The 24,911-nt window shown below is 44.7% G+C and overlaps 1 protein-coding gene across 1 annotated transcript in view; it reads right to left on the bottom strand.

The window, feature by feature from the left end:
* LOC311116064 (prolow-density lipoprotein receptor-related protein 1-like) overlaps window positions 1–23,932 on the bottom strand; it is a gene marked incomplete at both ends in the record, with an annotated part of 37,120 nt that extends 13,188 nt beyond the window's left edge. The window contains 4 exons of the mRNA XM_084191196.1: window positions 18,717–18,959; window positions 19,445–19,552; window positions 22,910–23,032; window positions 23,398–23,932. Of these exons, the coding sequence (XP_084047322.1) occupies window positions 18,717–18,959; window positions 19,445–19,552; window positions 22,910–23,032; window positions 23,398–23,932 (1,009 nt within the window). The remainder of the gene's footprint in view (window positions 1–18,716; window positions 18,960–19,444; window positions 19,553–22,909; window positions 23,033–23,397) is intronic.
* Between the last annotated feature and the right edge of the window lie 979 nt (window positions 23,933–24,911).

Here is a 24,911-nt window from a genome sequence, read left to right as displayed (position 1 = left end):
AGTAGCTTCTACAGATGTTAGGGTTAGGCCCACCAGTAGCTTCTACAGATGTTAGGGTTAGGCCCACCAGTAGCTTCTACAGATGTTAGGGTTAGACCCACCAGTAGCTTCTACAGATGTTAGGGTTAGGCCCACCAGTAGCTTCTACAGATGTTAGGGTTAGGCCCACCAGTAGCTTCTACAGATGTTAGGGTTAGGCCCACCAGTAGCTTCTACAGATGTAGGGTTAGGCCCACCAGTAGCTTCTACAGATGTAGGGTTAGACCCACCAGTAGCTTCTACAGATGTAGGGTTAGGCCCACCAGTAGCTTCTACAGATGTTAGGGTTAGGCCCACCAGTAGCTTCTACAGATGTAGGGTTAGGCCCACCAGTAGCTTCTACAGATGTAGGGTTAGACCCACCAGTAGCTTCTACAGATGTAGGGTTAGGCCCACCAGTAGCTTCTACAGATGTAGGGTTAGGCCCACCAGTAGCTTCTACAGATGTAGGGTTAGGCCCACCAGTAGCTTCTACAGATGTTAGGGTTAGACCCACCAGTAGCTTCTACAGATGTAGGGTTAGGCCCACCGGTAGCTTCTACAGATGTAGGGTTAGGCCCACCAGTAGCTTCTGCAGGGGTTAGGGTTAGACCCACCAGTAGCTTCTACAGATGTAGGGTTAGGGTTAGGCCCACCAGTAGCTTCTACAGGGGTTAGGGTTAGGCCCACCAGTAGCTTCTACAGATGTAGGGTTAGACCCACCAGTAGCTTCTACAGATGTAGGGTTAGGCCCACCAGTAGCTTCTACAGATGTAGGGTTAGGCCCACCGGTAGCTTCTACAGATGTAGGGTTAGGCCCACCAGTAGCTTCTACAGATGTTAGGGTTAGACCCACCAGTAGCTTCTACAGATGTAGGGTTAGGGTTAGGCCCACCAGTAGCTTCTACAGATGTAGGGTTAGGCCCACCAGTAGCTTCTACAGATGTAGGGTTAGGCCCACCGGTAGCTTCTACAGATGTTAGCTTTAGGCCCACCAGTAGCTTCTACAGATGTAGGGTTAGGCCCACCAGTAGCTTCTACAGATGTAGGGTTAGGCCCACCAGTAGCTTCTACAGATGTAGGGTTAGGCCCACCAGTAGCTTCTACAGATGTAGGGTTAGGCCCACCAGTAGCTTCTACAGATGTTAGGGTTAGGCCCACCAGTAGCTTCTACAGATGTTAGGGTTAGGCCCACCAGTAGCTTCTACAGATGTAGGGTTAGGCCCACCAGTAGCTTCTACAGATGTAGGGTTAGACCCACCAGTAGCTTCTACAGATGTTAGGGTTAGACCCACCAGTAGCTTCTACAGATGTAGGGTTAGGCCCACCGGTAGCTTCTACAGATGTTAGGGTTAGACCCACCAGTAGCTTCTACAGATGTTAGGGTTAGGCCCACCAGTAGCTTCTACAGATGTTAGGGTTAGGCCCACCAGTAGCTTCTACAGATGTAGGGTTAGGCCCACCAGTAGCTTCTACAGATGTAGGGTTAGACCCACCAGTAGCTTCTACAGATGTTAGGGTTAGGCCCACCAGTAGCTTCTACAGATGTTAGGGTTAGGCCCACCAGTAGCTTCTACAGATGTAGGGTTAGGCCCACCAGTAGCTTCTACAGATGTAGGGTTAGACCCACCAGTAGCTTCTACAGATGTAGGGTTAGGCCCACCAGTAGCTTCTACAGATGTTAGGGTTAGGCCCACCAGTAGCTTCTACAGATGTTAGGGTTAGACCCACCAGTAGCTTCTACAGATGTAGGGTTAGGCCCACCGGTAGCTTCTACAGATGTAGGGTTAGGCCCACCAGTAGCTTCTACAGGGGTTAGGGTTAGACCCACCAGTAGCTTCTACAGATGTAGGGTTAGGGTTAGGCCCACCAGTAGCTTCTACAGGGGTTAGGCCCACCAGTAGCTTCTACAGATGTAGGGTTAGGCCCACCAGTAGCTTCTACAGATGTAGGGTTAGGGTTAGACCCACCAGTAGCTTCTACAGATGTAGGGTTAGGCCCACCAGTAGCTTCTACAGGGGTTAGGGTTAGGCCCACCAGTAGCTTCTACAGATGTAGGGTTAGGCCCACCAGTAGCTTCTACAGGGGTTAGGCCCACCAGTAGCTTCTACAGGGGTTAGGGTTAGGCCCACCAGTAGCTTCTACAGGGGTTAGACCCACCAGTAGCTTCTACAGATGTAGGTGGGTGTCTATTTTAAAATCCATTGATAATATCCACCATCAAAAATAAATCCATTATTAACTAACTTAGGTAGATCCTAAGAAACTACAATTAATCAAATATATTTTCAAACGAATGGAATAGCTTATTTTGAGTTTAATTAGGCCTATTTTACAGGTCTATGAAGCCATGGCTGTGCCATCCAAATGAAATCAATAGTTTGTTATTTTGTTCATTAAAACAGACAAGATACAATCACAGTCAAGATATTTTATATAAAAAAATATAACGGAATATAACAAAACAAAATAATATTTTTCCCACAACTTGTCACGGGAATGTGTGGAACCGCATTCATAAAAGTTTGAGGCTGATCCCATGCTTTTTTAAACACGCGTTTCATCTCCTTCCTACCCTCCCTCCACTTTGTTAGGGAGCAGGAGTAGGGTCTCATCTTAGTTATAATACTCACAGTAAATAATGGCATTCCTATTTTCAAAAGCATGCGAGTCTCATTCATATTTCACAACCTCCGCGGGCTTTTGGAGTTGCATATACGCGATCGAACAAATTAATAGGCCTAGCCTACATTATAGCATGCTAAATGTTTCTGCTCAGTGATAGATGAGCACTTGATTTAGGCTCCATTATAGCATGCTAAATGTTTCTGCTCAGTGATAGATGAGCACTTGATTTAGGCTCCATTATAGCATGCTAAATGTTTCTGCTCAGTGGTAGATGAGCACTTGAACAGATGAGCTATACCACCTCCACTTATTTGCCAGACAGAAACCAATTAACCAAATAGCCAATACAGACAGAGATTCTGTTAAATAAAATCACATTGATTATCAGTGAAGTCACAGGCTTTTTGTCAGGAGTAGGCCTAGGGTTAGGGTTAGGTTAGGGTTAGGGTTAGGGTCAGGTTAACCCTAACCCTTTTTGTCAGGAGTAGGCCTGGGTTACTAAACGACTGAAGAGCAAAATAATCCACTTGTTAATAAATCCTCTTAAACTGACAGTCCCTGAAATCGGGCACTAGAATGACTTAAAATACGTTTACATTTTAGTCATTTAGCAGACGCTCTTATCCAGAGTGAGTGCATACATTATTTTTTTCATACTGGCCCCCCGTGGGAATCGAACCCACAACCCTGGCGTTGCAAGCGCCATGGTCTACCAACTGAGCTACACGGGGTCCACATGACTTATTTTATTGATTTCCCACCATTTTATAAGTCAGAAGACAGCCATCCAGACATTTAGGACCATGTCAAAGTCCTCTGTCGAATACAATTATTTTATATGTGGTCCTCTGTAGCTCAATTGGTAGAGCATGGCGCTTGTAACGCCAGGGTAGTGGGTTCGATCCCCGGGACCACCCATACGTAAAAATGTATGCACACATGACTAAGTCGCTTTGGATAAAAGCGTCTGCTAAATGGCATATTAATATTAAAATGGCATATTAATTAATGAATTATATTTGCCTCCCTCTGCTGGTCGGCTGCATCATTTATATAACTAAACTGCAACGTTACGTCAAAAGGGGCGGTCCTTAGTAAAACATTTATCCAGCTCGACTGCTTCAGACATGGCAAAGCAATCGCTGTATGTCTCGAGCAGGCGGATATAAATACATCGTAGCTCTACGATGATGAATACGACCTTCACACTTAAATCTAAAATAATTAAAGTAGTCTTTGTGTGGAAGTCAAACATTTGTTTCACGTTGTAGGCAGACACATTGCATATGCTCAGAGCAACAAAATGGAGCCCTTTATATAACCCTTCTCCCTTTGTCTATAGGAGGGGACGCACGCTGTTTAAATGGCCCAAATGTTGATTTAGACCTTCACAAATTTAACAGATCTGGACTAATGTAATGTTTGGTAACGTAATAAAGGTGAAATATTTTGGGGTAGACGTTCCTAAAACAGATAACTATATATGGACATATTATAAAGTATGAAAAGGCTTATTCATTACAAATCGTTTATCATATTTGTATATGTTTTATTGTGTACTAGATCGTATGGGTTCTTTCTCAGACATACATGAACAATTCCAGGTGAAAGCCAAAGGTCAAAGGTCATAGCTTTCTAGGTAGGGGGGGGGGGGGCACTACTGCATTAATACAATATTGCTCTCTTGCTAGATTGATGACTAAAACCACAGTGAAACAGCGCAAAAACACTGTCAGCTCAACTAAATAACAAGCTGGCAAAATGTTCTAATAAATGAGCCAGTTAGACAAGATGATCTTTAGCAGCACTCACCTCAATTTAGCTAACGTTTCCACAGCCTAATTGTAGCCTAATCAATATCCAAAATGGAGAACAAAAATCTGATGTTTGATTTATCAAGACGAGTCCCCACGCTGGTCTCAAAGCAGTGCCATGGCGCTGTCCCAATCAAAACGGTGCTGAAATGATCATCTAGTTGACCACAACTATTGCTTCAAATTTATTGGATGACTTTGGAAGTTTCAGTAAGCAACAATTTGTTATGCTTTCAATTGCATTAGCCTACTTTATTACAATATTTGTGTCATTCAGTGATATTTATTCCCACAGTAATTCTTTATAGATCCATCCAGTTGTGGTTAAGAAAAGAGTGCATGCTTAGTGTTGGGCTATGCAAAGAGATGGGTGAAGTAACATGCCTTGCAAAGTTTAGAACTGCCAGGAGGATGGTTAACTGGTGCTCCCTAGCAACCATCAAGAGCTTTAGCGCAGTGCGTGCCAACTCCGCCTCAGCATTACGGCTACGTTTCATACTAAAGACTGCTTTATACTATCGACCTGTCTGTAGACAATTAGAAGTTAAACTTTGGTGGAAAATCTATAGACAGTTGCTGCGACTGTCAGTTTCCATGTCACAGACAGATGAAAAAAGTTCAACTTCTACCCTGTCGCTGCGTCCATTGTCACGGTTACCTGACAGAAAATTCTGGTAGAATGCACGGCTTTTATTCGTCACACTCAGACATAAGCTATTTTCTGTAATTAGCTAGCCATTAAGGTGTAAATAATGATCTTGTTGTGAATTTAATTTCCTGTAATAGAAATGCGCTCAGGCACTGCATCTCAGTGCTTGAGGCGTCACTACAGACCCCCTGGTTCGATTCCAGGCTGTATCACAACCGGCCATGATTGGGAGTCCCATAGGGCGGCGCCCAGCGTCGTCCAGTGTAGGCCGTCGTTGTAAATAAGAATTTGTTCTTAACTGACTTGCCTAGTTAAATAAAGGGAAAATTACAAAAAAAAATTGTAAAACAAATAGATACGTTGTCAGCTATGATATGGTCATTATTTAAACTGTCTAGCCAACTAGCTAGCTAACAAGCTAGAAAACTAACCAAAATATTGTTTAGAAAGGTGCTTTTAGATGCCTGGTTTGCTAGATTGACATATACTCAATTCATTTTTAAATGGATTAGTTTATTGGTGTTGAAATACAGCATTTATGGATTAGTTTATTGGTGTTGAAATACACCAGTTCTCCTATTTTGGACCAGCAGGCTGCTGATGTCATACAACCTGTCGTTTTTGTGTTTATACTTTTTCATAATGACAGACAATAGAATGTTCATGATGTCACTGCAACAACGGTCTACAGACATGTCGATAGACCAACTGTAAACCAGCCTTAGGCAAAACTTTACCCAAATGATTACTAGGTCGTCAGTTGGAAAAAGGTTTTGGCTTTGATATCGGCAATACCTTCCAGATATAAAGAAGAGGAGGGAATAAAGTTGGCAGTATGGTCAGGTTGGCGGAAAAACATCTTAGTATGAAAGGGATGTCAGTAGGGCTAAATAATCACAACCTCAATTAAAATCTGTGACCGAGAGAATGAAAAACGGCTTCTATCTCAAGGCCATCAGACTGTTAAATAGCCATCACTAGCACATTAGAGGCTGCTGCTGCCTATTGAAATCACTGGCCACTTTAAGAAATGGAACACTAGTCACTTTAATAATATTTACATATCTTGCACTACTCATCTCATATGTATATACTGCATTCTATTCTATAATATTCTACTGTATCTTAGTCCATGCCGCTCTGTCATTGCTTGTCCATATATGTATATATTCTTAAATTCCATTCCTTACTAGATTTGTGTGTATTGGGTATATGTTGTGAAATTGTTAGATATTGCTTGTTAGATATTACTGCACTGTCGGAGCTAGAAGCACAAGCATTTCGCTACACCCACAATAGCGTCTGCTAAACACGTGCATGTGACAAATAACATTTAATTTGATCGGTCTAAATCTACTCACCAATTACTCAGACTAGTTACCACGCTAAAAGCTACCACGCTATCAACCAGCAGTATGTGTCTTTCTATAAACTACATCTGTTGATTAGTCATTGATAATAATCCACAATTTTTCCCCCATTTCATTACATTAAGATATAAGGGGACTCATAGCTATATTCAATCAAATTCACTAGTTGATTTAAAACCTGTTTAACCCTTGATCATGGTTGGCGTCTATGACATAAAACATTACTATTCTGTCATTATTTATGGCAGTGTAAGTAGTCATTATATCATGTACAGGTGAACCCTAACCCTTACCCTAACCCTAACCCCTTATTTATGGCAGTGTAAGTAGTCATTATATCATGTACAGGTGAACCCTAACCCTTACCCTAACCCCTTACCCTAACCCTAACCCCTTACCCTAACCCCTTACCCTAACCCCTTACCCTAACCCAAATACATTTAAACTCAGTTTCACAATTGCTGACATTTAATCCTAGTAAAAATTCCCTGTTTTAGGTCAGTTAGGATCACCACTACTATTATTCTGACATTTCACATTCTTAAAATAGAGATAATGATTTATTTAAGCTTTTATTTCTTTCATCACATTCCCAGTGGGTCAGACGTTTACATACATTCAATTAGCATTTGGTAGCATTGCCTTTAAATTGTTTAACTTGGGTCAAACATTGCGGCTAGCCTTCCACGAGCTTCCCACAATAAGTTGGGTGAATTTTGGCCCATTCCTCCTGACAGAGCTGGTGTAACTGAGTCAGGTTTGTTGGCCTCCTTGCTCGCACACGCTTTTTCAGTTCTGCCCACAAATATTCTATAGGATTGAGGTCAGGGCTTTGTGATGGCCACTCCAATACCTTGACTTTGTTGTCCTTAAGCCATTTTGCCACAACTTTGGAAGTATATTTGGGGTCATTGTCCATTTGGAAGACCCATTTGCGAACAAGCTTTAACTTCCTGACTGATGTCTTGAGATGTTGCTTCAATATATCCACATAATTTCCCTTCCTCATGATGCCATCTATTTTGTGAAGTGCACCAGTCCCTCCTGCAGCAAAGCACCCCCACAGCATGATGCTGCCACCCCCGTGCTTCACGGTTGGGATGGTGTTCTTCGGCTTGCAAGCCACACCCTTTTTCCTCCAAACGTAACGATGGTCATTATGGCCAAACAGTTCAAATTTTTGTTTCATCAGACCAGAGGACATTTCTCCAAAAAGTACGATCTTTGTCCCCAAGTGCAGTTGCAAACCGTAGTCTGGCTTTTTTATGGCGGTTTTGGAGCAGTGGCTTCTTCCTTGCTGAGCGGCCTTTCAGGTTATGTCGATATAGGACTCGTTTTACTGTGGATATAGATACTTTTGTACCCGTTTCCTCCAGCATCTTCACAAGGTCCTTTGCTGTTGTTCTGGGATTGATTTGCACTTTTCGCACCAAAGCACGTTCATCTCTAGGAGACGGAATGAGTCTCCTTCCTGAGCGGTATGACGGCTGCGTGGTCCCATGGTGTTTATACTTGCGTACTATTGTTTGTACAGATGAACGTGGTACCTTCAGGTGTTTGGAAATTGCTCCTAAGGATGAACCAGACTTGTGGAGGTCTACAATTTTATTTCTGAGGTCTTGGCTGATTTCTTTTGAATTTATCATGATGTCAAGCAAAGAGGCACTGAGTTTGAAGGTAGTCCTTGAAATACATCCACAGGTACACCTCCAATTGACTCAAATTATGTCAATTAGCCTATCAGAAGCTTCTAAAGCCATGACATTTTCTGGAATTTTCCAAGCTGTTTAAAGGCATAGTCAACTTAGACAGAGTAAACTTCTGACCCACTGGAATTGTGCTACAGTGAATTATAAGTGAAATAATCTGTCAGTAAACAATTGTTGGAAAAATTACTTGTCATGCACAAAGTAGATGTCCTAACCGACTTGCCAAAACCATAGTTTGTTAACAAGAAATTGGTGGAGTGGTTGAAAAACGAGTTAATGACTCCAACCTAAATGTATGTAAACTTCCGACTTCAACTGTAGTGTATATATATATATATATATATATATATATATATATATATATATATATATATATATATATATATATATATATATATATATATATATATATAAAATAGTTGTCATTACATCATATATGAAGCATTAATCAGTTAAATTAGAAATCTAACCCTAACCATGTATGAATCCAGATCTAGCTGTCGGACAGTTTTTTGTACGAGATCTCAGAAATTCAGTGTAACTACGTAACATTAACTAACCCTAACTGTAACATTGTGTCTCCTTATGTTACGTGGTGAAAACAGTTTATGGGCACACAAATCCAAAATAATAAATGAGATTGAAAACGCGAATGCTTCTAACCAAAAGTCACCTTACCTTAAAACCTAAATTATACCTTCATTAACGTGGTTTTTCAATAATTATGCAAACATTTTTTGGGATGTGCATTTGCAGTTTCATTACGCTTTGATCTTTTTACACATCAGATTTTCCGAATGACGAACAGCTGTTGTGATAGTGCATGCAATGCAACAGCCCAAGTGATGGAAAAAAGGTTCCTGAGGAATGTCCAGAATATTTGGGTCTCTCATTCATTTCACAGGTGTAGACCATTCTACCTGGATCCATGTTGGATCTAATATCCCTAGTGAATTGAGGTTGATCTGTTGTCTGCTTGATTTACAGCAGGGTCTCGTTAGATTTAACAGAGAAAGCATCAAGGTCATGACTTCATGTTTTCATATGTTTTTGTGCCTCAGATTGGACACAGAGTCTACTGTGCATAATTGAGTAGGATAGACCATTGCGCAACACCCAAAGGTCTTCCTATTGATTATTATGGATATAATGACAAATGACAGCCTAGTGGGCTTCTTCACACTATGATCTGGTAATGAAATAACATTAAATACCAGTGTTGTGTTCAAGACCACCTAAAGCGAGACCGATTCAAGACCAAGACCGGAGCGAGTCAGAGTCAAGAAGACTGAGACCGGGAGTAGGACAAGGGGTCCAGACCAAGACCAGACAAACAATTTCAATTCAAGGCCATGACTGTAATTTTGTCAAATCACCACCATAAGAGTTCAAAATGCCCAGTATTTCTGTGTTCATATTTCAGAACATATGGATTCTTTAGACATTCAGAATAGTGAAAAAAAAGCATGCTGAGGGCAAATAGAGCCACTCTACAAATTACTAACCCAAACACAGTGAGGAACAATGGGCCTTCTACGCCTTCAGATAAGGGCTAAGGATTTATACAATTATTATTATCATTATAATGACCTTATTTTCAATTATGTTCTGATTTAATCTCTGAAATTTTTGTTGGAAAGGAAAGGGTTAACAAGAAAAAGATCCAATCAGAATTTATTTGCTGGTGTGTGGGGAGATAAAGCTAGCTAACTAAGGCAGCCATTGGCCAGGCCATCAGAAGCTAGATAAAAAAGGCACCTGCCATTCAACTGTATTATGGCCACATTTGGAGTGACAGTGGAATCAACCAATCACATCAACTTAATGGGTGGGACCGTTTTTACAAAAACTTATGGAAACTTCTGCCATGTTGAAGGCCAACAGGTCACTGTGCAATAGCGAGGTAGTTTTCCCACGGTCTAGCTAGCCATCTTTGTTGTAGGCTAGTTTGCAGCGGCTGCAGCAGGCGTAGTCAAAGAGGATGTTGTTGCTAATTTCTTAGCGTCTCCCTTTTCAAGAAGAACTAAAAACAACTTTATTTCAGCGTGCTTGCTGTTCGCTATCTCTTTGAAAATAACTTGTTTGTGAAAGATTGTTGCATTTAAAGTAGAACTGACTGCATTTTAGCAACATGAAATATTATTAATCTGTTAATTTTTACCCCCAGAAGAATTACACTTTTTAAAATCATTTTCTGACAAGCGATCACCTAGAATGTTTGGGAATTAAGTATAAATTCTATAGCAATATAGAGTGAGAAAGCAGCCGTGCATTTGGACAATTAAGAGACACTACAGTAAACAAAACTGAATAAAAACATCTGTCTTGTCAAGGACCCAAGTCTACACAGACCGATGTGCTATAGCCAAAATCAGAGCAACAGTAGGCCTTTGTACAAACAAGCCATTTGCCACACGGGCCTGCCATCAATCACCATGAACTGGCCTGCCATCAATCACCATGAACTGGCCTGCCATCATTCACCATGAACTGGCCTGCCATCATTCACCATGAACTGGCCTGCCATCATTCACCATGAACTGGCCTGCCATCATTCACCATGAACTGGCCTGCCATCATTCACTTTGAACTGGACTGTCTTTACAGGCAGTGACTTCAGATCATTAGAACACATTCACCAAAAGCCACAAAATACACCTGAATGGATTTCTGCCAATATGTCAACACCACGGAAGTCCTCTTACATTTGGGAATGTTACAGTCCTATCGATCAAACAAGATCAACAACTAATGCTAGCCAGAGCAAGACGAGCTAAAATCTAAACGAAGGAACATTTCAGCTAGTTTGCCGTCAAAATTGCACTGATGAACGATGGGGAATTGTAGCCTCCTCGTCATTCTGCAGCTTGCCCCAACCAAGCACCCAAGCTAACTGGCTAAAGTTGACTAGCTTGCTAGCTAGCTACTTCCAGACAAATCAGAGAACACCTCACTCAGACCATTTTACTCGCCGTAGCAGAGCTGGTTATGTTAATGTTATCTAGAGCGTTCTTGACTAACTAACTTTTTTGGTACACGTTTACTGACACCAGTCATATTCAGCGGGTGTTGCGCACTCGTAAATTCATCAGTTGTTCTGCGCTCTGGAACACTCAGACGAGAGTGCTCTGAAATCAGAGTAGAAAGACAGTGAATTTGTGAACAAAAGAGATTCTAACTGGATAACAGTCATTCAAGTTCTTGCAAGCTAACCAAATGAAACCTGCATCTCTAGCTGTGTACAGTCACTCACCCACTCCTCAAATGGCATGACATCCTCCTAGCAGTTAGCGAGCTATCTAGCTAACGTTAGGCTCCATGTTTTTCGCTTGCTACATTAATAGATACGCTAGCCTATTAGCCACGTTATGACTGACTTGTGATCATTGCCCTTTACTAGTTTGATTGTATTGACATTCCTGCCTTAGTTACATTCGTCTGTTTTGGTCCAGAATATTGAGTAATTGACACTGAAACAGTGCATCCTGAATGAAGGCAGGAAACAATGTACCAGGCCAGCTGTGATTTACAACCTGATTGCAATATATTTTGGACTACCAAGAAACGTATTGGTGAATTATGCATTGAACTACATCCATCTATTCTGCCAACAAATAACCTATTTTTAAAACCTCTTAAAGTTGTTTTTTGACTGATATGATTGTCTGTTTCATATCCGCAAAGTAGTTAAAACGCTGTCAGTTCCACTTTAAACTTTAGGTCACCGGTTACTTTGTGTGCTCAATGTGAAAATGTTTTTTTTGCATTTCGATTGGGAAATGCTTAATGGTTGCGTTTTTCTATTCTGATGATTGGGACCTAATGGCTTCTTATGCCAGAGTTCATGGACTGCTTATCCTTTAACATCATGCTGTGTGACTGCCTATCCTTTAACATCATACTGTGTGACTGCTTATCCTTTAACATCATACTGTGTGACTGCTTATCCTTTAACATCATACTGTGTGACTGCTTATCCTTTAACATCATACTGTGTGACTGCTTATCCTTTAACATCATGCTGTGTGACTGCTTATCCTTTAACATCATGCTGTGTGACTGCTTATCCTTTAACATCATGCTGTGTGTGACTGCTTATCCTTTAACATCATGCTGTGTGTGACTGCTTATCCTTTACCATCATGCTGTGTGACTGCTTATCCTTTAACATCATGCTGTGTGACTGCTTATCCTTTAACATCATGCTGTGTGACTGCTTATCCTTTAACATCATGCTGTGTGACTGCTGTCTTTCCATCAGCCCTGGTCAGTGGTGTAGTGGTGCCTGGAGAAATGGGTACACTCAAAAGTTCCCTAACAGACTGCCCAGCCAAGGAAAGGCACCCTGTGTGAAAAATCCCATGTTTTCCTAAAGATTTAGGAGATTCACTCTCAAAACCCAATTTTTTTTTAATAGAAAAATTACACAATTGATGGTCTAAGTCCACAACAATGCTTAAACCACATCAATCTGATTGGATGGGCCTATCTGGGCCTAGCTCCCCAGTGGGTGGGCCTGTATCCACCCAGGCCCATCCATGTCTACGCCCCTGATGCAAACGGTGCATGATGGCAATTGCGCATCACAAATTCCAACAACCAAAACATTGGCTTTAGGTCTTCTCCACAACACCTCAGGCCAAATCAGCCCTGCCTGCCTGCTGCACACCACTATTATTCACATCCCTGGAGGGAGAAACGTTTTTGTAATATTTCATCTCTCATCCTTTGGAAGATCCATGAATTATTCACTGTTATGATTTGACTTGATATCAGATTTGGTCTGGGTTCAGCTGTTTTGGAGCTTGACAGTCTCCATAAGGTATATTAGATAGGCTAGTAGTTGCATTCTGTCCAGACGTTCTGAAGCGGTTCCATTGTTTCTCCAGACCATCTTTGACCCCGTGTACTGTAGCCTACATCAGGATGGCCCAGTCTACTCTGTACATAGACATAAGGAGGTCAAGAAGTAAGAGGCAGCTCTTTAGTAGGCCAACAGTGAGAGAGAAAGCCATTCGGTAGTCTGCTGATCTGTCTCTCTCTCGGTCATTACCACCACTCAAGACTGTTGTTCTACACTGACACTTTCCTCTGCGCTCGTCATCGTAGCCAAGCACAAAGCAGTGACAACATCCTGTGGCCACTTCTGGTCTCCTCTTCCTTCATTTCCTATCTCTGACTGGGCTGCTTGACAGAGCTCTCTCTTCTCTCCCTGTCTTCTGAGTAGGAGGGAATTGCTTCTCACTATCCCAGGCCATGACATTCTCCTGAAGGTAATCCTCATACAGGAGCATGAATGTGTCTGGCTCCTGTGTGACGGTGGTGTTGGCATGTGTGGTAGTAAGTACTAGTAGTGTTCATGCTTTATCAGTTTCAGTCTAAGAATAAAGACAGTTGTGGTGCTAATGTTTTTACACATTGACCATGAGATCTCACCCTGCCTAGTCGCCTCACTTGTATATTCACTGTCTTCACAGTTGATTCCCATGTTCTACGTAATATAACACAGGAAGAAAGGCCAGTCCTACATACTCATTGTAGTAAAGCAAACAAAGCTCATCAGGTCTACCTCTGATAATATAACTTTTTCAATACCTGGTTTGCATATCCATTGTTGCCTTAGTTAGCATTTACTGGTAGATTTAAGTTTAAACTTTCCTACCCTACCGGCTGTGGATGTCATTCTTCTGTGAGCTGCTCCGTGCCCAAACCAGTTGAGAGCTGCTCCGTGCCAAAACCAGTTGAGAGCTGCTCCGTGCCCAAACCAGTTGAGAGCTGCTCCGTGCCCAAACCAGTTGAGAGCTGCTCCGTGCCCAAACCAGTTGAGAGCTGCTCCGTGCCCAAACCAGTTGAGAGCTGCTCCGTGCCCAAACCAGTTGAGAGCTGCTCCGTGCCAACACCAGTTGAGAGCTGCTCCGTGCCAACACCAGTTGAGAGCTGCTCCGTGCCAAAACCAGTTGAGAGCTGCTCCGTGCCAAAACCAGTTGAGAGCTGCTCCGTGCCAAAACCAGTTGAGAGCTGCTCCGTGCCAAAACCAGTTGAGAGCTGCTCCGTGCCAAAACCAGTTGAGCTGCTCCGTGCCAAAACCAGTTGAGAGCTGCTCCGTGCCAACACCAGCTGAGAGCTGCTCCGTGCCAACACCAGCTGAGAGCTGCTCCGTGCCAACACCAGTTGAGAGCTGCTCCGTGCCAACACCAGTTGAGAGCTGCTCCGTGCCAACACCAGTTGAGAGCTGCTCCGTGCCAAAACCAGTTGAGAGCTGCTCCGTGCCAACACCAGTTGAGAGCTGCTCCGTGCCAACACCAGTTGAGAGCTGCTCCGTGCCAAAACCAGTTGAGAGCTGCTCCGTGCCAAAACCAGTTGAGAGCTGCTCCGTGCCAAAACCAGTTGAGAGCTGCTCCGTGCCAACACCAGTTGAGAGCTGCTCCGTGCCCAAACCAGTTGAGAGCTGCTCCGTGCCCAAACCAGTTGAGAGCTGCTCCGTGCCAACACCAGTTGAGAGCTGCTCCGTGCCAACACCAGTTGAGAGCTGCTCCGTGCCAACACCAGTTGAGAGCTGCTCCGTGCCAACACCAGTTGAGAGCTGCTCCGTGCCAACACCAGTTGAGAGCTGCTCCGTGCCAACACCAGTTGAGAGCTGCTCCGTGCCAAAACCAGTTGAGAGCTGCTCCGTGCCAACACCAGTTGAGAGCTGCTCCGTGCCAACACCAGTTGAGAGCTGCTCCGTGCCAAAACCAGTTGAGAGCTGCTCCGTGCCAACACCAGTTGAGAGCTGCTCCGTGCCAAAACCAGTTGAGAGCTGCTCCGTGCCCAAACCAGTTGAGAGCTGCTCCGTGCCAAAACCAGTTGAGAGCTGCTCCGTGCCCAAACCAGTTGAGAGCTGCTCCGTGCCAAAACCAGTTGAGAGCTGCTCCGTGCCAAAACCAGTTGAGAGCTGCTCCGTGCCAAAACCAGTTGAGAGCTGCTCCGTGCCAAAACCAGCTGAGAGCTGCTCCGTGCCAACACCAGCTGAGAGCTGCTCCGTGCCAACACCAGTTGAGAGCTGCTCCGTGCCAACACCAGTTGAGAGCTGCTCCGTGCCAACACCAGTTGAGAGCTGCTCCGTGCCAACACCAGTTGAGAGCTGCTCCGTGCCAACACCAGTTGAGAGCTGCTCCGTGCCAACACCAGTTGAGAGCTGCTCCGTGCCAACACCAGTTGAGAGCTGCTCCGTGCCAACACCAGTTGAGAGCTGCTCCGTGCCAACACCAGTTGAGAGCTGCTCCGTGCCAAAACCAGTTGAGAGCTGCTCCGTGCCAAAACCAGTTGAGAGCTGCTCCGTGCCAAAACCAGTTGAGAGCTGCTCCGTGCCAACACCAGTTGAGAGCTGCTCCGTGCCCAACACCAGTTGAGAGCTGCTCCGTGCCCAACACCAGTTGAGAGCTGCTCCGTGCCAACACCAGTTGAGAGCTGCTCCGTGCCAACACCAGTTGAGAGCTGCTCCGTGCCAACACCAGTTGAGAGCTGCTCCGTGCCAACACCAGTTGAGAGCTGCTCCGTGCCAACACCAGTTGAGAGCTGCTCCGTGCCAACACCAGTTGAGAGCTGCTCCGTGCCAAAACCAGTTGAGAGCTGCTCCGTGCCAACACCAGTTGAGAGCTGCTCCGTGCCAACACCAGTTGAGAGCTGCTCCGTGCCAACACCAGTTGAGAGCTGCTCCGTGCCAAAACCAGTTGAGAGCTGCTCCGTGCCAAAACCAGTTGAGAGCTGCTCCGTGCCAACACCAGTTGAGAGCTGCTCCGTGCCCAAACCAGTTGAGAGCTGCTCCGTGCCCAAACCAGTTGAGAGCTGCTTCGTGCCAAAACCAGTTGAGAGCTGCTCCGTGCCAAAACCAGTTGAGAGCTGCTCCGTGCCAAAACCAGTTGAGAGCTGCTCCGTGCCAAAACCAGTTGAGAGCTGCTCCGTGCTAACACCAGTTGAGAGCTGCTCCGTGCCAACACCAGTTGAGAGCTGCTCCGTGCCAACACCAGTTGAGAGCTGCTCCGTGCCAAAACCAGTTGAGAGCTGCTCCGTGCCAACACCAGTTGAGAGCTGCTCCGTGCCAAAACCAGTTGAGAGCTGCTCCGTGCCAAAACCAGTTGAGAGCTGCTCCGTGCCAACACCAGTTGAGAGCTGCTCCGTGCCCAAACCAGTTGAGAGCTGCTCCGTGCCCAAACCAGTTGAGAGCTGCTCCGTGCCCAAACCAGTTGAGAGCTGCTCCGTGCCAAAACCAGTTGAGAGCTGCTCCGTGCCAACACCAGTTGAGAGCTGCTCCGTGCCAAAACCAGTTGAGAGCTGCTCCGTGCCCAAACCAGTTGAGAGCTGCTCCGTGCCCAAACCAGTTGAGAGCTGCCCACTCTTGCAGATGATATTCTGCTGAAACTAGGCTGTGTGCGGCGGCGCGCATGTGAATATATTCCACGTGCTTTGCGGCTGTGTAGGCTACTTTGAGCATTATTTCTCTATTGCATCATTGATAAGTCATATACCTCCACTACACTTCTTTGATACGCATCAGTAGGGAATAAGTAGTGCCTATAAGCAATGCCCACTGAAAAACAGTGGGTATACGGTTTATACCTGCATATACCCTCCACTACACCACTGGCCCTTTGTGTTTTACATAAAGCTCAATCTCCTACATGAGTGCGCTGGCTATTACGGTTGCTGGCTATTACGGTTGCTGTCCTTTCAGAATCACCAACCTGTCACACACTGAAGGTCTATAGGTTCGCTACTGATCAAACATGTCTATAATAGATACAGGCTGTTAAGATATTAATGTTTCAAGAAAGCAGTGTATATATTTGGCCTGGCGAAGCAGTTTTATGCGCTGACTGTTTGGAAGCTGATAATTATGAATTGTTTACTCAGCTGGTCTCGGGAAGAAATTGTGAGTCCTCACTGTCCTAGACCGAGTCAAGACCGAGTACAAATGTATCCGACACCAAGACAAGACCGATACACTCAATATGTGGTCTCGAGACCGAGACCTGTCTCGAGTACTACAACACTGACAAATAAGTTGTTTTCCATGTTACACACACAATTTGAAATAATACACGGAACTTGGAGCTCAGAAATTCAAGTATTGGAATAGACCTACCTTGAAAATCAGACATTTGTTCAATTTTCCTTGTAATTATTAATCCTGCTCCCTTACAATTATCTGTGATTTCATTTTTGATCCGTTTCCCGCGGCTTCAATTGAAGCTACTCTGTTGCAGTACAACCACGTTGTTATTATGAGGATGACATTAATGTTGGCTTCAACTTGGCTTTCCATGCAAATCCTTCCATTAAAAAAGAACTGGTTTTTGGTCACATTCTCCTGATAAAAACTCGGATGTTGAGACGAATGCCACCACTATTCATGGCTTTATTATGTGTGCCTGCGAGGGACACACTGGCCACTGAAAGATCATGCATCCGATCTGTTTAGTCAGGCAATGTCCACATTATCACATTTTAGAATCAAGGTTTTAAAAAATGCATTCTTCTTAGTGGTAATGACCTACTTATTGCATGTTTTTTGGGTTCTATATTAAGTACAACTACTGTAAATAAATTATTCTATTTTATAACATTGAGGTCCTTGAAAACTATAATTAAGTGCTTGAAAAAGTCCCTGAAAGTCCTTGAATTTGACTTGCCAATGTCTGTAGTTCAGTCATGGCCTAATCTGCATATATTCACTTTTATTCCTCTAAGTACACATGTGGAACTGCATAACAATCTTTATTTTTGTTTCAAACCATTTTGAAATGTAGATCAATGTCACACATTGGCCCCATTATTTATACAACGACCCAATTACAGTGCCTTCAGAAATTATTCACACTCCTTAACATTTTGTTCTGTTACAGCCTGAATAAAACAGATTAAATTCTGATTTTGTCATCACTGGCTGACACACAATACCCCATAGTGTCAAAGTGGAATTATGTTTTTCGAAATGTTTATAAATTAATAAAAAATGACAAGCGGAAAAGTCTTCAGTCAATAAGTATTCAACCCATTTGTTATGGCAAGCCTAAATAAGTTCATGAGTAAACACTTGCTTAACAAGTCACATAATAAGTTGCATTGATTCACTGTGTGCAGTAATAGTGTATTCAGGATTTAAAAAAAAAATGAAATCGAGCTAAGCACAGGCAAAATCCTAGAGGAAAACTTGGTTGTCTGTTTTCCACCAGACAGAGATTAATTCAGCTTTAGCAGGACATTCAGCTTTAGCTTCTTGTCATTGTTCCTAGATATAATATGATATAATGAGCTGAAACAAGACACCTGCGATTCCCCATCAGGCAGCTCCTTGTCATTGTTCCTAGATATCTGAATCATAACGCACACCTTCCGGCCACGTCGACGCGCACATCATTTTTGTGACAATGTCAGCCAACCTGTCTATAGTCTATTCACTGTATTTCTATGGTTGAGTCAGGGGTATAGTCTATTCACTGTAATTCTTTATGTGAAGCAGGTTAGACGGGTTTGGGGTTAGACTCACATTTGATCTCGTCTGATTGGTCGAGGCAGTCTGTTTGGTGGTTGCAGAACTTTGTGAGGGGGAGGCACCTGCTGCCGTCGCTACAGGCCCTGCTGCCCTCTGGACACTGGAGGGAGGGGAAAGGGCTACACGTGGTGGTGTCGATAGGCTGGTAACCACGTCCACATCGGCAGCTCCGCCCCCCTGGGTAGGCCAGGCACAGCTGACTGCAGCCTCCGTTCCTCTCTGAGCAACTGTTCGTTCCTGGGAGAGACAGGACAGAGGAGCATTGGTGGCTGAATGTGACACTACTTAACTCTGAATACACTACAGGCAGAGGAAGGGTGCTGGTTTAGTGTCTCTGGACCAGTGTGATGCAACATGGATGACAGGAATGTGTTTTGTTCCTTCCGGCACTGACACACAAAGCTAGTTGGAACTTCACCTAACTGCACTGTGACCCACATGGCTAGTTGGAACTTCATCATGAGTCAAATCATACCACAGATTTCATGCAGATTTTCCACACATTTGTGAGACAAGCTTGTCCTATTTGAGACCAGTAAGCGCCTCATCGAATCACAGAGGAGAGGACTGAATGAAGCAGGTTTCAGAGACCGGTTGGGCCTTCATGGTACGCCAAGCTTGGTCTTTCAACAGATCTCATATCCCTCTGCTTCTATTCAATCTCTCAGGAGGCAGAGCTGGTCTTTACACTGGGCCGTGGTGGACGCAGCACACACACTTACCTTTCTGACTGGTCTTGCTGTAAACCCTCAGTGCCACTACATTGGTCTTGACCTCAAACCACAGCTGCTTGGGCTGAAATCCATCACTGAACCAGAGCCTAGTCACATCTACAACAGAGAGAGCCACATCAACAGAGACACATCAACAGAGCCACATCAACAGAGCCACATCAACAGAGCCACATCAACAGAGACAGAGCCACATCAACAGAGACAGAGCCACATCAACAGAGACAGAGCCACAGAGACATCAACAGAGACACATCAACAGAGCCACATCAACAGAGACAGAGCCACAGAGACATCAACAGAGACAGAGCCACATCAACAGAGACAGAGCCACATCAACAGAGAGAGAGCCAGTCTAGCCACATCAACAGAGAGAGAGCCACATCAACAGAGCCACATCAGAGACAGAACCACATCAACAGAGACAGAGCCACATCAACAGAGACATCAACAGAGCCACATCAGAGACACAACAGAGACACATCAACAGAGACACATCAACAGAGACAGAGCCACATCAACAGAGACACATCAACAGAGACACAGAGACAGAGCCACATCAACAGAGACACAGAGACAGAGCCACATCAACAGAGCCACATCAACAGAGACACAGAACCACATCAACAGAGACACATCAACAGAGACACATCAACAGAGACAGAGCCACATCAACAGAGACAGAGCCACATCAACAGAGACACATCAACAGAGACAGAGCCACATCAACAGAGACACAGAACCACATCAACAGAGACACAGAACCACATCAACAGAGACACATCAACAGAGACAGAGCCACATCAACAGACACAGAACCACATCAACAGAGACAGAACCACATCAACAGAGACAGAGCCACATCAACAGAGACACATCAACAGAGACACATCAACAGAGACAGAGCCACATCAACAGAGACAGAGCCACATCAACAGAGACACATCAACAGAGACACATCAACAGAGACAGAGCCACATCAACAGAGCCACATCAACAGAGCCACATCAGAGACAGAACCACATCAACAGAGACAGAACCACATCAACAGAGACAGAGCCACATCAACAGAGACATCAACAGAGCCACATCAGAGACACAACAGAGAGAGATCCAGTCTAGTCACATCTACAGAGACAGAATCGAATTACATCTACAACAGAGAGTCAGTCTAGTTACCTGTCTAACAAAACACAGAGGGTGTTATTTAATGGAAGACCCTCCAACATAATCCAGATAGAATCAGGCATTCGCCAGGGCAGCTGTCTAGGCCACTTTTTTCAAAGTAAAGCCAGTGTGTCCATGTATGCCGATGACTCAACACGTCAGCTACTACAGTGACAAATGACTGCAACACTTAAAGAGCTGCAGTTAGTTTCAGAATGGGTGGCAAGGAATAAGTTAGTCCTACATATGTCAAAAACTAAAAGCATTGTATTTGGTACAAATCATTCACCTAAACCTCAACTAAATCTTGTAATGAATAATGTGGAAATTGAGCAAGTTGAGGTGACTAAACTACTTGGAGTAACCCTGGATTGTAAACTGTCATGGTCAAAACATATTGATACAACAGTAGCTATGATGGGGAGAAGTCTGTCTATAATGAAGCGCTGCTCTGCCTTCTTAACAGCACTATCAACAAGGCAAGTCCTACAGGCCCTAGTGTTGTCACACCTGGACTACTGTTCAGTCGTGTGGTCAGGTGCCACAAAGGAGGACCTCGGAAAATTACAATTGGCTCAGAACAGGTCAGCATGGCTGGCCCTTGGATGTACACGAAGAGCTAACAATAATATGCATGTCAATCTCTCATGGCTCAAAGTAGAGGAGAGATTGACTTCATCACTACTTGTTTTTGGAAGAAGTGTTGACAAGCTGAATGCACCGAGATGTCTGTTTAAAACTACTAGCACAGCTCGGACACCCATGCATACCCCACAAGACATGCCACCAGAGGTCTCTTCACAATCCAGAACAGACTATGGGAGGTAGACAGTACTTCATAGAGCCATAACTAAATGGAACTCTATTCCACATCAGGTAACTGATACAAGCTGTAGAATCGGATTAAAACACCTTATGGAACAGCAGGGACTGAAGAGATACGCACACACACGTACATTGTAATATGGTGGTATTATACATGTTGTATTGTAGATCAAGTGCATTCAGAAAGTATTCAGACCCCTTGACTTTTTCGATTGGACATGATTTGGAAAGGCACACCTGTCTACATAAAAGGTCCCACAGTTGACAGTGCATGTCAGAGCAAAAATCAAGCCATGAGGTCGAAGGAATTGTCTGAGGAGCTCCGAGACAGAATTGTGTCGAGGCACAGATCCGGGGAAGGGTACCAAAATATTTCTGCAACACTGAAGGTCCCCAAGAACACAGTGGAAATATTTAGGACTAATGTATTCCTTGCCACCCATTCTGAAACTAACTGCAGCTCTTTGTTAAGTGTTGCAGTCATTTCAGTCACTGTAGTAGCTGACGTGTATAGTGTTGAGTCATCCGCATACATAGACACACTGGCTTTACTCAAAGCATGTTGTTAGTAAAGATTTAATAGAGTAAGGGGCCTAGACAGCTGCCCTGGGGAATTCCTGATTCTACCTGGATTATGTTGGAGAGGCTTCCATTAAAGAACACCCTCTGTGTTCTGTTAGACAGGTAACTCTTTATCCACAATATAGCAGGGGGTGTAAAGCCATAACAAGTTTTTCCATCAGCAGACTATGATCAATAATGTCAAAAGTCGCACTGACGTCTATCAAAACAGCCCCCACAGTCTTTTTATCATCAGTTTCTCTCAGCTAGTCAGTCATTTGTGTACGTGCTCTGCTTGTTGAATGTCCTTCCCTATAAGCGTGTTGAAAGTCTGTTGTCAATTTGTTTACTGTAAAATAGCATTGTATCTGGTCAAACAATTTTTTTCAAAGGTTTGCTATGGGTTGGTAACAGGCTGATTGGTCGGCTATTTGAGCCAGTAAAGGGGGCTTTACTATTCCTAGGTAGCGGAGTGACTTTTGCTTAATTCCAGGCTTGAGGGCACACACTTTCTAGTAGGTTTAAATTTAAGATATGGCAAATAAGAGTGGCAATATCGTCCGCTATTATCCTCAGTAATTTCCCATCCAAGTTGTCAGACCCCAGTGGCTTGTCATTGTTGATAGACAATCAATTTCTCATCTCTTCCACACTCATTTTACGGAATTAAAGGGTTAGGAGTGTGGGGCTGTACCGTTGTCAAGGTTAGAATTAGGGGTGTCAGGTCGGTTACGCACAGTTCAGACGCCAAACTTCTTGCGAGTTGAATTTAATAGAAATGAAGAGCGGGCTGGCAAGGTTAAGAGCTTTGCTTGACGTACCGATTGGTTTCATACAACCGCTCAGACTTCCTAGGGCTTAGGGGTGTACGGTGTGGATTAGTCGTGTAGGGCTGTACCATACCGTTGTCCAGGGTGCTCCACAGGAGGATGTTCTCAGCTCGTGTGAAGGAGATGAGGCCGGGACCTGCTTTAAACTGTTTATATCCAGAACCATCCAGAAGAATGGAGCCGATCACTCCAGCACCTGCAACAAGGGACATGTTTTCACTGAGGATAGCAGGCCTGGTGAAAACAATTCATCTCAATGAGGTATTCCACATAGCTTATAATGGGCCACAATAATCTAGGTTGGCCCAGTCAGTACAGGTTATAATATCTGAAAGATGTCAGCCCAGTACAAGTTTAAATCTTTCACATAAATCAGCCCATTACAGGTCATAATCTCTCACCGATGTCAGCCCAGTACCGGTTATAACCTCACCTATGTCAGCCCAGTACCGGTTATAACCTCACCTATGTCAGCCCAGTACCGGTTATAACCTCACCTATGTCATCCCAGTACCGGTTATAACCTCACCTATGTCAGCCCAGTACCGGTTATAACCTCACCTATGTCAGCCCAATACAGCTGAGTGCCCTTGTTGGAGAACAGAAGGGAGGTTGGCATCACAGCTTTCCTCCAGAGCAGCTTCTGACTGCGTCCATCCATGAAGGCACAGTCCACCTGAGGCAGGCTCCTCACATTCACCTGGCCCAAGGCCGTGAAGCACAGTCGTCCTGAGGGGGGGTGCAGGGCGACGGAGGTGGTTCCCTGGACTCCTGGTTGGAGCAGAAGTGCAGTGTGCTGCCCCCTGCTGGTGGTGACATGTAGGTCAGGCTGCTTGCTGCTACTCCAGTACAGGTTGAGTGTTACCCAGTCCACAGCCAGAGCCGTCACCGTATCGTCCGGGAGATTCAGGACTCTGCTGCCTGGTGTCAGCCCTGAGCTACTCAGTTTCAGGAGACCCACTGAGCCCTGGGCAGCATCAGCCAGGTATAATGTCCTGTCCTGTACAGCCAAATCCAGCCCTGAAGCCTGGTGCACCCCCGGCAGAGACAATACATGGTGCTCAGGCCACCGCGTCAAACCCACACCATTATGCATGGTGCTAAGGTATATCTAAACAGAAATACAAGAGTAGAAAAATCTAGATTCATAAATAGCTGGAGGCAACATCACTGTCTGACCAACAGCCAGCTATAAGTGGATCCTGTCTGACCAACAGCCAGCTATAGGTGGATCCTGTCTGATCAACAGCCAGCTATAGGTGGATCCTGTCTGATCAACAGCCAGCTATAGGTGGATCCTGTCTGATCAACAGCCAGCTATAGGTGGATCCTGTCTGATCAACAGCCAGCTATAGGTGGATCCTGTCTGACCAACAGCCAGCTATAGGTGGATCCTGTCTGACCAACAGCCAGCTATAGGTGGAGGTCAAATCACAGTTTGACCAATATACTGTCCTACATGACTGACTGCAGTAGGACAGAGGCACATACCTGTGTGACTGCAGTAGGAGAGAGGAGCAGGAGGAAGGTGGTGTCTACAAGGGCGGAGCAGGTGAGGCCGTCCCCAGCCAGAAGTAGCCCTGCTGCGCATCGACACACAGCCTTGGGCCCCGTAGATAGCCCTGGAGCCAAGAGACAGAGGTCTGAACACTGGAGCTTCTCACAGGGGCTGGACACGTTGGCCTGCATGAGGGGGTGCATCATCTATACACACACACACACAGAGAGACAGAGAGACAGAGAGACAGAGAGAGAGAGAGAGAGAGAGACCGCGCACGAGACACCGCGCGAGCGCAAGTGACACAGAGACCAGGAACGAGACAGTTAGAAGGAAAGAGAGAAGGAGAGAGACCAAGGGAGAGAAGGGCAGTGACAAGGTCAACATCATGACCACTACAACTGATTATAAGGACTGAACCCATGAACTTGAAGTGCCCTTATCCTAACCCTCTTATAAATCCTTACCCTGAGGCCAAAAGGCTGTCCAGGCCTTTTGAGTAAAACCTTGCGGTTCTTGCCAGTGTTCTTGTGGGCTACTTGAATAGTTCTCCTCCTGGTGTCAGACCAGTAGACCA

The sequence above is a fragment of the Coregonus lavaretus genome (assembly GCF_964263955.1).
Source record: "Coregonus lavaretus genome assembly, contig: HAP1_SCAFFOLD_620, whole genome shotgun sequence".
NCBI lineage: Eukaryota > Metazoa > Chordata > Actinopteri > Salmoniformes > Salmonidae > Coregonus > Coregonus lavaretus.
The sequence above is the reverse complement of the archived record's forward strand: the minus strand, read 5'-3'. Positions and strand labels throughout refer to the sequence as shown.